This window comes from Hipposideros armiger, unplaced genomic scaffold (genome assembly GCF_001890085.2).
Source record: "Hipposideros armiger isolate ML-2016 unplaced genomic scaffold, ASM189008v1 scaffold_44, whole genome shotgun sequence".
NCBI lineage: Eukaryota > Metazoa > Chordata > Mammalia > Chiroptera > Hipposideridae > Hipposideros > Hipposideros armiger.
This window is the reverse complement of record NW_017731394.1, coordinates 1,973,498-1,985,713: the sequence shown is the minus strand read 5'-3', so window position 1 is coordinate 1,985,713 and position 12,216 is coordinate 1,973,498. Positions and strand designations below refer to the sequence as shown.

Sequence of the window (12,216 nt, the reverse complement as noted above, 5' to 3'; positions counted from 1 at the left end):
CCCATCAGCTCCAAGTCAAGTAGTTGTTTCAATCTAGTTGTGGAGGGTGCAACTCAATGGCCCATGTGGGGATTGAACCGGCAACCTTGGTGTTACGAGCACTGCGCTCTAACCAACTGAGCTAACCAGCCGCCCTATAATCCTTCTTGAAGCTATGGTTTGATGTTTTCTTTTATCAATTTTGGAAAATTCACTCCGTCTTGTGATCCTGCTGAAAGCATTGCTCAGCTTCTTAGCCTCTCAGCTTCATGTTTGTTTTCAGAATTGCTAGTTACTTCACAGACAAGGTGGCTCCAAATCCAAAGGCAGGCTAACCTCAGTTTCTTCGGGACCCCCCACGCCTGCCATTTATCACTGTCATTGAGGTTCTCCAAAACCACTGAAACGAACTTTCTGTTGTTCAGTTTTTCTAGTTCTCAGCGAGAGGTTTGGTTCTACAACCTGGTGGTCCATTGCTAAAAGTATATCTCTTGGTACTTGCAATTAGTTCCTGCTTTTTAAAGCTAGAATATATGGCAGGCTTACAAACGTGCAAAATTGAAATCAAGTTAATGGCCTCCTCACAGGATGAACCTTCACCTATGTCCTATATTTCCCATTTAGAGACTACATTAAGACTCTTGAACACCAGTTTAGAGAAATTCTAGAGTTTTTTTTTTAAATAGAGAAGTGTGAGTATATTAGATTAAGAAAAATGAGATATGCCCAAATGTTTGCCTTGTAATGTGAAAAAATTAGTGTGGATTTCATTGGTGCCTACCTTTCCATATTTTACTTCGTACCGGTGTTTTCCCTGTTGAGAGGAAATTGAGGAATTTGCTTGCTCAGTGCTTCAAATGTGAGAGCCAATCTAAAGTGATATAATATTTCTCTGAATTTTCCATTCATTTCCCTATATTTCAGCAGTGCATTTTGGACATAATTCACTTGCTCTGAGATTGTTTTATTGGCTAGCAGAAAGACTGTATTTCTTCTTAGAGTTAAGGCTTATTGTTTCTTCATAATTTGCTTTTTATGCATTTGCAGAGGGTGCACGAGAGGAAGACCTAGATGCTGTGGAAGCTCAAATTGGTTGCAAGCTTCCTGATGACTATCGATGTTCATATCGTATCCACAATGGGCAGAAGCTAGTGGTTCCTGGGTAAGATGTTTGTTGTTTTGGTTATTTTTGATGATACAAGTTATTTCCTTAAATGAAAATAAACAAACTATATTTGTAGCTATTCTTAACAGACTAAAGGAGTATAGGAATTCTCTCTGCTTCCTTGTAGCAATCCATAAAACAGAATCTACAGCTTAAATTTGATTTTACCAAAATAAAAATCTCATAAAAACATTATTTTTATCAACACATCATTATATTGGGTCGTCGGGAAAGTCATGACGCATTTTTGCATTGAAAAACATGGAAAAATACGTCATGACTTTCCCGATGACCCAATAGTTAAAATGAAGTCTGTTTGGGTGGGAGGACTATGGGACATAGAGGAGGTGTATGTGTGAGTATATTTTAACTAACACTGTTTGGAACCTTTGAAATACTTATCCTGTTACAGGCCAGGTAATCTGTGTTTGGGAGCCTCATGCAAATTCTTTTACCATACATGTAAAAAGCAATATTTGTTCAGAGCTATGTACGCTAAATTAAAGATAATACAATTTTGTCCTATTCAAGTATAGCCTATAATTAAATGGCCTATTTTAAACTTACTTCTAAAAGATGAAGTATTCATTGTGGAACCTTTTGGGAAAAGCAGACCATGCAGTGGCTGTCAAATTCTCTTGCAATTTTAAATACTAGATGCTTTGAATGGGTCTGCTCCTTTTATTCTTTATCTATTTCAGAGATACCGCATTTGTGAAATGCTAATAAGAATTTAGGGTGAACTTTGCATTGTTCTTATCGGAATGTGGTGCCTCTGTGTGTAAAAAATCCTGTGAGGCTCCGCTACCATTTCAGATCTGGGTTGAGTGAGTACAAGAAATCTTGGAGGTGATCATACTGAGATTATGAGATAGTATTCAGTGCCAAATATTGAGCAGCTGGGACTAGATAAGCCTAAGTGGCTTTTTTTTTTCTAGTCTGTTTTCCTATTGAACTGAAATTTGACAAAGTTGAAAAATTGTCACATTTCAAGAGCCAATAGGAGAGAACTTATTAAAAGAGTTGCCCAGAATTGACATGACAAACAGGTTATCAGTTTCAACACAGGAATTTTTATCTATTCACAGCCCAAATGGTGAGACTGAGGATAGGAATATCATCAAGGACCCACACCTGTGTTCTCATGGACATGTAGTGAGATGAATTTAGATCTCACGCATCCTAAGTTTATGAAAATTTTGACAAGTTTTGGGCTGATTAATATTTATACTGTCTGATACGATAGGGTAAGCTAAAGGTTGTATGAAGATAAAGATATCAGAGGAAATTTACCTTTCTAAACATTAGTCATACATACATACATAGCAAAACACTATGTTTTGTCATGGCAAGATAGATTCTTGAAAGCAATAAAACTATTTTGCTTTGTAAAAAAGATGACATTTAGCTATTTTAGACATTTATGCTTTTAATTTAAATCAGAATCCACTCGAGTTCAAATTTAATATATAGAAACTAGTGTTTTTGGCATCTCGGTTTAGAATCGATGTGTTAATCAGTTCTTGTAAAGTTAATATGAAAATATTATTCAACAAAAAGATAAAAGCTGTTTAGCACTGCAATTGATTAAAATTTTGAGTCTGTATTCTCAGGTTGTTGGGAAGTATGGCGCTGTCTAATCACTATCGTTCTGAGGATTTGTTAGATGTCGATACGGCTGCTGGAGGCTTCCAGCAGAGACAGGGACTGAAATACTGTCTCCCTTTAACTTTTTGCATACATACTGGTTTGAGTCAGTACATAGCAGTGGAAGCGGCGGAGGGCCGAAACAAAAATGAAGTTTTCTACCAATGTCCAGTAAGTAGGAAGTGTGTTTAAATGTGGCTTTAAGATGTGTTGTGATGAGTGTATAAATGTGTATATTGGGAATTTTCAGGGTAGTAGAATGGGTGTACAGCATTATGCAATTTAATCATAGACTTGTCTAACTACATGGTTAATAGTCTTAACATAATAGCATGGAATGCCAAAAGATATTTTAACCAATAGACAAACAATACAAACTACTGTACATACAGAGGGAAAGCAATGATTTGCATTAAGGCATTTTAATTTAAAAAAAACTAATGAGCTTTTTGTTGAAGTAATTAATTGTAATATACATTTCTAACCTAAAAAATTTCACTTTTGAACATTTGATTCAAGATCTGAGTGCAGTTGGAACTTTTTAAGCTCTTCAGTAGGTATTTGAGTTGTTGAAAAATGTAGGTGCTGTTTAGGGGGCTTTTGTTATGATTTTAATGTAATTAGAAAATATGGTATTTGGTTTCAGTCTTAGTTCTTCAGTTCTAAGAGGAAGAACTAAAAAGTGTGACGAATGTCTGAGTATTGTGTAGAGCACTTAAGTTATGTTTATCTGTTTTGCCTTGTCTTCAGGGAAGAATATATATAATGAACAATGAGAAATTAAGTAAAATGTATTTTTCTCAGTTATAATATCCTTTTTCTCACCTAGGACCAAATGGCTCGGAATCCAGCTGCTATTGACATGTTTATCATAGGTAGGAGAAAAAATAAAGTTGTCTTTTTCCCTTCTTCCTCCCAGTCAAAAAAATTAAGTTGGTAGAAACTTTTCAGTTACTTGATCGGCTGACAATTTTATACTTGTATTTCTTTAGGCTTGCTGGTTTATTAAAATGCTGTATCTGGGCTCTCATTAGAATAGCCCTTGTACTTTGTTTGAATTTGGTTTCTATTTGGAAAAAAGCCATGCCTCATACAACCTTGTTCTCTTAGGGACCCTGCTATAGAACAGTGAAATGTATAGAATTGTTATGAGTAGATGGTTCCCCTACACCAGAGGTCGGCAAACTTTTGAGACGGAAAAGCTTTCCCTCACAACAATTTTAAAATTATTCAAGAGCCATAAAACAAATGAAGTCACCATTGTGTGAATAATATCCCTTAAAAATTTTATAAATGAAACTATGATAGTTTTATTTTCATTTTCAATTTTACTTCAGAGCCACATACATGTACCCAAAGAGCTGCATGTGGCTCGCGAGTGGCAGTTTGCTGATCCCGGCCCTACACGCACATGCATTTTCTGTCAATCATATTAATACATAGAGATATAGATATATAAAACCACTTTATACTTTTTCTCTTTTGGTACCAAGGCTATATAGTAAAATACTGATGAGTCACACAAGAGACCTCAAAACAGCAGACTTAAGAGACCAGCATAGGGCCGGCCAGAGGTTCGCGTTGGTTAAGAGTTGGCTTGGGACTCCAGCTCTGAGCAGCAGGGCCCCGGTTCGGATACCACTGAGGGTCAATGATGCTGCGCCTTCTANAGTTCCCAAGATTTCAACACCTGCTGTACATTGCATAGTGTAATAATACACTCCCCTTGAGTGTAAGTGGTGCTGTGGATATCATTGGTTTCAGTTCTGTGATTAGGTCATATATAGCAATGATGAAGGGGTTTTGCAGATGTAATTAATTAAAGTTCCAAATTTGTTGATCTGAGTTAATCATTCATCACAGGAAATTGTAGTGAGTGGACCTGACCTACTCAGGTGAGTCCTAAAAGGAACTGGGCCCTTCCAGAGGTCAGAGATTTGAAGCATGGGTGACTTTCCTATGGCCTTGAATAAGCAAACTGGCAGGTTGTGGAGAGGGCGAGGTAATAGGGAATGGCAGCTGAGGGTTTCAGCTGCACCTGCAAGGAACTGAATTCTGCTAACAACCAGTGAGCTTGGAAGAGAATCCCAAGCATAAGATGCATGAGATAAGATAAGCACCCTTAGCTGATATCATGATTTCAGCCTTGTAAAACCTGAGCAGATGATTCAGTTCAGACATACCCAGACTTCTGAAGTACATAAGCGGGAATAATTAATGACTGATTTAAGCTACTAATATTGTAGCAATAGAAAATTACACCCACTCTGATTGTAGATATATATTTTTCCATTTTAGTGCTTCGTTTAATAAATGTATATATTGAAGCTTTTATTAGACACAAAATTAGAATTATAATATTTGTGTAGTGAATTCAACCTTTTTACCGTTTTAAAGAACTCCTCCATTACCACTAACAATGCTGTTTGCCTTAAAGTCTATTCTGTGTGATTTCACTAGAGCTATTCTAGCATTTTTTTTCTGTACTTACATCTTTAAGATGTTCCTCTTAGATATGATCATGCTTTGTTTTTTATCTGGTCAGTCTGTCTTTTAATTAGATTATTTAGTTTATTTATGTTTAATGTAATTACTAATATATTTGAATTTAAATATACCATGTCTCTATTTGTTTTGTTTTGTTTTTTAAAAAACTTTATTGGGAACAGTGTTTTTTCCAGGACCCATCAGCTTCAAGTCAAGTCATTGTTTTCAATCTACAATAGTTGTGGAAGGCGCAGCTCACTGGCCCATGTGGGAATTGAACTGGCAACCTTGGTGCTAAGAGCCTGCACTCTAACCACCTGAGCTAACTGGAGGCCCCACTATTTGTTTTTCATTTGTATCACCTGAGCAGGTGTTCCTTTTTGCATCATTCTTAATTATATTTTATTCTGTATCCCCCTTTTTTATTTAATTAAAGTCTGTTTTAAATTAGTATATTCACCACTTCCTGGAAAATGAAAGAACATTAGAATATTTTAACTCTAATTTCCTCCCTCCTGCCTTTTGTATTATAGTTTTTGTGATTTTAATTTTCATATTTTATATTCCTGAAAATGTTATTTTTCAACATTAATTTAGATTTATCTTTTCTGGTTGCTCTTCATTTCTTCCTGCATCTTCATGCTTTTACCTGGGATCATTTTTCTCTGCCTGAAGAATTCCTTTTAGTATTTTTTAAAATGAGGGACAGCTACTGCTGAATTTTTTCAGATTTTTTTGTCTACAAATTATTTTTCATCTTCACTTTTGAAGTATATTTCACTTGATATAGAATTCTAGACAGCAGTTATTTTTTTCTGCACTCTATACCATCCTTCTGGCTTGTTTTTTGAGAATTTAGGGGTCCGTATTATTGTTGCTCCATTGAAGGTGATTATGTAGCTTTCTTCCCCCTTCTGGCTGCTTTTAAGATTTCTCTTTGCCTTTGGGGCTGGCCGAGTGGCGCGATGGTTAAGAACTGGCTTGGGACGCCAGAAGGCCCCCATTCGGATCCCACATAAGAGAGCCAATGACACTGCCCTCCACAGCTAAGATGCTGAACAACAGCTCAACCTGGAGCTGGGCTGCTGTGATTCGCCGGCGACGGCGTAGGCTGCAGCCCATGCTGCAGTGGGTTGCCATGGGCTACCGTGTGTAGCCAGCAGCCAGCGTGAGTGGCCAGCAGCCGCAGTGAGTGGCCATCCAGAAGCCAGCGATTGATCTGCCTCACCGGNTTCTTGCAAATAGCAAGTCAGTAGCTATTAACTAACTCCTGGCAGCTATTATTTATTATCTCTAAATGGGACATCCAGGTATTATAGATAGTATTAGAGGTAATACTGGTTCATAGTAGCATGTTTGGCAGAAACGATAGCTTAAATATACATTAGCGGACGCTGGAATAACATACTAACGCATTGTTATTGTCGGAGCCACTGTTTATAGGGTCTAGCTGGGTTTTCAAATGTCCCAAAAGTTTCCTTAGCTCTGAAAATGGAGATAAGTTCTTTTTAGTTTCCAAGTTCATTACTGATCCATTAATAAACCACTGCTCACTGAACTTTAACGACTATTATTACTGATCCAGAGTCTTCAAGGTTTTCTGGTTTGTTTATAATTTCTAGTTTTCTCTTAGCTTAACAGGACTATCCCTTTAAGGTCCCAAATATGATTTAAATTTTTGATCCTAAAGTGAAGTATAGTATATTTTGCCTTGCATCTTTAAACCTTTTATAGAATTGACGTTAGTCGACTGAAAAATATTTAATTTTTAAAATTACCTAGATATGTTCATGATCCAGAGTGTGTAGCAACAACTGGGGATATTACAGTGTCAGTTTCCACATCGTTTTTGCCAGAACTGAGCTCTGTACATCCACCCCACTATTTCTTCACGTACCGAATCAGGTGAGAATTTTAAAGGGGGTTGGTTGCCTTTCAGTTAACAGTGGGATATATCCTATGGATGTGTTATTATTGCCCCATTTGACATGATATATAAAACACATTTTGAAAGGTAGCTTCTTGCTGAATTGTGGAGGAATGTGGGTAACAAAATTTTCTATGATATAGTGTTTGTAAAGTACCTTGAGTTTACGTTAACCTCTTATTTATTTCTTGCAAATATAAGTATTGTGCCACTTTACACGGTGGACCACCAAACTGGAATCATCACGAAAGGTCAAATTAGAGTTGTAATGCTTTCTGGAACCTATCAAAATTGCCCAAGTAAAATCATGCTTTTTAAGAGACTGACGTGCTACCTATTGCGCTGAGTCACTTAAAATCATGCTTTTTAAATTTCACTTGTCTATATTCAATTAAAAGTCAAATATTTATTGAGCACTGCCTGTGTATCAAACATGGTGTTAAGCACTGGATTTAGTTAAATAAAAAACAAATATTAAATTCACTTTAATTAGAAATACTGTGCTATGACATAAAGACAACTTATTGCTCTAAGGGACTAAGGATACTTTGTTTTTGATATAATTTTATATACTTTATGATGTTATACATAGTGTTTTAAAAACATACACACACACACACACACGCACGCACGCACGCACGAAATGCTTTAGTAATGTATACTTACCAGGAGCATCCTAGGATTTTGCTTTTACGTAGCCTTTGATATGTTTAGTTACATATGTACAGATGTTTGTTGTTTAATTTAAACCTTGCCTAGGACTGAGACATGCTTAAAATAGTAGTACCAACACATGCTTATAGGATACTCAAAATGAAAATAAGACACAGCAGATTCCCAGAGGAAGGGAGGAAAATAATAGTATTGGGAAGCAGAGTCAAAGTGTAACCCCAGTAACTGGGATTTGTGCTTTCTAGAAGCTAATGGAAATAAAGAGAAATGGGTTGCATAGCTTTATAGTTAAAAAAAGACTTGGTTTTTTAAAACAAGTTTTTCATGGCACTATAATTCTAGAATGTATTTCCCACACTGATCTTTATTTGAACAGCAAAAGATTGTTGTCAGCATGTCTTTGTAAGTTTTTATGTTGACCTTTCTATTGTAGATCCTCACTGAAAGACAGGTGTGTAAATTAAATGAAAGCGTTTCCATGGGGGAGTCAAGCTAATGAGGCCAATATCTAGGAGAACTTCCAGAAATAGATGATTAACACACACTTTGGGTTGGGTTTCCTAATTTTTTTTTTTTTTGAAATTCCCTTCATTGTCTTATCCCAAATACTATAACTTTGAAACAAAAGAAACAAAGGCCTGATTTGTGTCTCTTCTGCCCCATTCCTTTCTCCAGGATTGAAATGTCAAAGGATGCACTTCCTGAGAAAGCCTGTCAGTTGGACAGTCGCTATTGGAGAATAACAAATGCTAAAGGTGATGTAGAAGAAGTTCAAGGACCTGGAGTAGTTGGTATGTAACACAAGATTTGGGTTTGTACATCGGTTGCTTCTAAGACATTTTGGAGGAGCATGTATGTGACACACAGCTTGGAAAATGCACCGGGTTGTTAGTGGATAAGACTGCATCTTTTTTTTTTTTTTTTTAATTTTATTGGGGAACAGTGTGTTTTTTCCAGGACCCATTAGCTCCAACTCAAGTCGTTATTTTCAATCTAGTTGTGGAGAGCGCAGCTGAGCTCCAAGTCAAGTCGTCTTCAGTCTAGTTGTGGAGGGCGCAGCTCACTGGCCCATGTGGGAATTGAACCGGCAACCTTGGTGTTAAGAGCCTGCGCTCTAACCAGCTGAGCTAACTGGCTGCCCCAAGACTGCATCTTTTCAATAGCTGTGTTTACAATGTGAACAATATCATAGATTCTGGGCTTCTCCTAACTACAGTACTTTGTTTCATTAATATAATGTGTAAAGGTCATTATTCTATCAGTTTAGTACTTTAAACATAACTTTTCTAAAATTATAGCAAACTTAATTATTCAGAAATTGATCTTCCATTCCATGGATCACTCAGGTTCGTTGCTTTTTCTTTTTAAGTTTGTTCTATTTTTTTAGGTGGATAATTTTTCATTATCATATTCTGTAGGGTTACAAAGCATAGGACAGAAAGAGAATAAATTTCATATTGGTCATCTTTTTGAAATTTTGGGGGTAATGACTTCAATCATCTAGCTTGATTTCCATTGACATTTGGCTTTCTAAAAAATTATGATTATCTTAAGTTTCTGAACCCTTAGATTCTTCAGGTTTTGTATTTGTGCTTCCGGAAAATAACATATTTAAGCTATGCACTTCTGTAATCTGTCCTAAGCACATACACAATTCAGTTTAAATTAAAGTTGTTCTAATTCATTGCCAACAAATAAATTCATATTCTATATATTTATTTAAGGAATTGTTCCTGGATTTATTTGGGGATCTAGTGCTTAAGAATTTTATTGGGCCAGCCGAGTGGTGCGATGGTTAAGAGCTGGCTCGGGGCGCCAGAGGGCCCCAGTTCGGATCCCACATATGAGGGCCAGTGACACTGCCCTCTACAGCTAAGATGCTGAACAACAGCTCAACCTGGAGCTGGGCTGNGAACTGGGGCTCTGCTGCTCAGAGCTGACATCCCAAGCCAACTCTTAACCAACACGCCACTCGGCCGGCCCTCCATTTTGCTTTTTAAAGGCATTTCTGGCATATGTTAAATATCCCCATATACTACTAATAAAGGGCCCTTGCAGGGTAAGGTGTCTATATTTATTTTTCCTACTTGACAGCTTGGACAGAGTATAAGTCTCCATTTACTTTGGCACATTATAGGTTTGTGGCATCCTTCACAAAATCAAGAAGCTGTCACCCGTACGTAGTAAATTATAAAAAGCTTTCACACGTAACCCCTAGCTTTTGGTTCTCCTGATTTATGTGGTTTGTAGTTTCTAAGTTAAGCAACCACTGGGGTTATCCCCCTGCCCGTTGTCCTCTTTAGCATCTTTGCATAACACATTCTTTAAGAAGTATGATTTCAGAGCCATTGTTTATAGGGTATAGCTGGGTTTTTAGCTGTCCCAAGTTTCCATGGCTCTAGTGCAGTGGTGCTACTCAGTTTATAAACTGAAGGCTGCCTGAGCTCTAAGGTAAGCTCCCTGCTAGGCTCTGAGTTTCTTACTCTTAGTTTGGTGCTGGTCTGATGTGGTGTGGAAGACCCCACCACTACAGCAGAGTATCAAGGTCTGATAATACTGTTCTGGCAGTTAGGATTTCTCCTAGAATGAGAAAGCAGAACAAAAGACTTGAGATGCACTGAGACAAGATCTGGGAGGAAAGATAAGAAAGCTTCCTTTAAGCTACCTTGATAAAACCTCAACATAAGATGGAATCTCCTGGTGTTCAGTGCATTATTAATAGATATTTAAGAAAACTGGATTCTGTGTTCAGATGGGTAGTGAAAGTTGCATAGAAAATTCTGTCCTCATCTTAAAGAACACACTTTGGTATGTATGTATTATAATAAATTTAAGTACATTGAAATACAGTATGTCAATTTATGTTTTTTTGAAACCATAAGATTTTTTTATACCATTTTATTCCATGAACTATATTAAATTATTTTTTTAAACTCCAGAAGGAAATTACTTGTCCTCAAAACATAAAATTGTACCTTCTATGAATTTTAATATTATTCATGTCATTAGAGATAGGCTCCTTAATATCTTGCTCAAAGTAGATAGATGTTCAGTGACCCTTTTGAATATAGTAGCATTTAATAAATGAATCAGACCCAAGCCTAAACTGTATCTTCTATTATTCCCAAAATAGAATGTTAAGTACATACTATAAATTTAGCATCTAACATTTCGCATGGCGCAGAGTACAGAAACTGGGTTAATAGAAACAAGATTACAAATAAATTGATTAGGCATCATTGATTAAGGGACTAATAATGTGCCAGGCACTGAGATTAACAAATGGGAGGAGTGGGGCTCAGAAAGTTATGTTGTAGTACCTAGAAGGGGAAAACATAATTTATGTAAATTAAATGCTGGTTATTGCTCCAATCACTAGATCATGGATGTATGAGCTGGACTGGCCTGTTTTACTCATTCTTTTCTGCTTCGAGCTGGTCACTGAGACTGTGGAGGACCATTGTGCATTTGAATCTCTGGTAGTGCCACTCATCTCTTTTGGGATTGTTCTGAGGCCCAGAATTCCACAGTACCACACTGTTAGATGTCCAGGCTGAGCATGAGTCAGAGTGTACCCTGATTGTCTGAGGATAGATAGGTGCTGATATTTGTCCTGTAGTTTCTTCCTAAAAGTAATGGTATCTCCTTTGTTCAAGAAATTATAAACAGAAGGCTTTTTTCATTCTTATACCAGAACAAATTAAAGTTTAAAAATCTGTTATTTAATTCTAAGTGTAAAAAGTAGTTTGAAGGTTGTTGGAGGATTTCCTCTTAAGGTAGATGGGAATAAGATGGATAGAATTGAGGATAGAAATTGACCTAATAAAAGACTAGTGGAATTATATCTGTAAATGTTTCTAGTTTTGATATCACATCTTAAGCATAGAGAAATTAAAGTTGTTTCCTTGTTTCCTGATAGATTTTACAAAAACAATTTGTCCTTTTTCTCTCCCCCTTCCTGGTTTACAGGTGCTACTTTTACTGACTGGTTCACTTCCTATGTCAACAATGTTGTATCAGGTGGCTTCCCTATCATCAGAGACCAAATTTTCAGGTATTTCACTCGGGGTTTTTTGGGACCTGAAGTTTTTACTTCAGTTACAGATAATTAGATGAATTTTCCCAGGAAGGTTAATAACAGAACCTCTCATAATCACAAATTTATTTTATTCTCACTTTAAAGCCAAAACATCCAAATACTTGAACAGCCAGTATTTTTCTTGCTTGAAGACTCAAGAGAAAAAAACTGATTTTCATTTAGAAGTTATAGCTTTATAGAAGTTGAATAGTTCTTTTTGAAGAAAAAAAAAAGCTGTTTGCCAATTAGTAGATTTCTTTT

At 36.6% G+C, this 12,216-nt stretch overlaps 1 protein-coding gene across 1 annotated transcript in view; it reads left to right on the top strand.

Moving 5' to 3' along the window:
• The window catches only part of FBXO3 (F-box protein 3), a 49,154-nt gene that overhangs the window by 25,373 nt on the left and 11,565 nt on the right, over positions 1–12,216 (top strand). Inside the window, exons 4-8 of the mRNA XM_019639439.1 lie at positions 1,027–1,141; positions 2,758–2,962; positions 3,621–3,666; positions 7,051–7,183; positions 8,553–8,668. Of these exons, the coding sequence (XP_019494984.1) occupies positions 1,027–1,141; positions 2,758–2,962; positions 3,621–3,666; positions 7,051–7,183; positions 8,553–8,668 (615 nt within the window). The remainder of the gene's footprint in view (positions 1–1,026; positions 1,142–2,757; positions 2,963–3,620; positions 3,667–7,050; positions 7,184–8,552; positions 8,669–12,216) is intronic.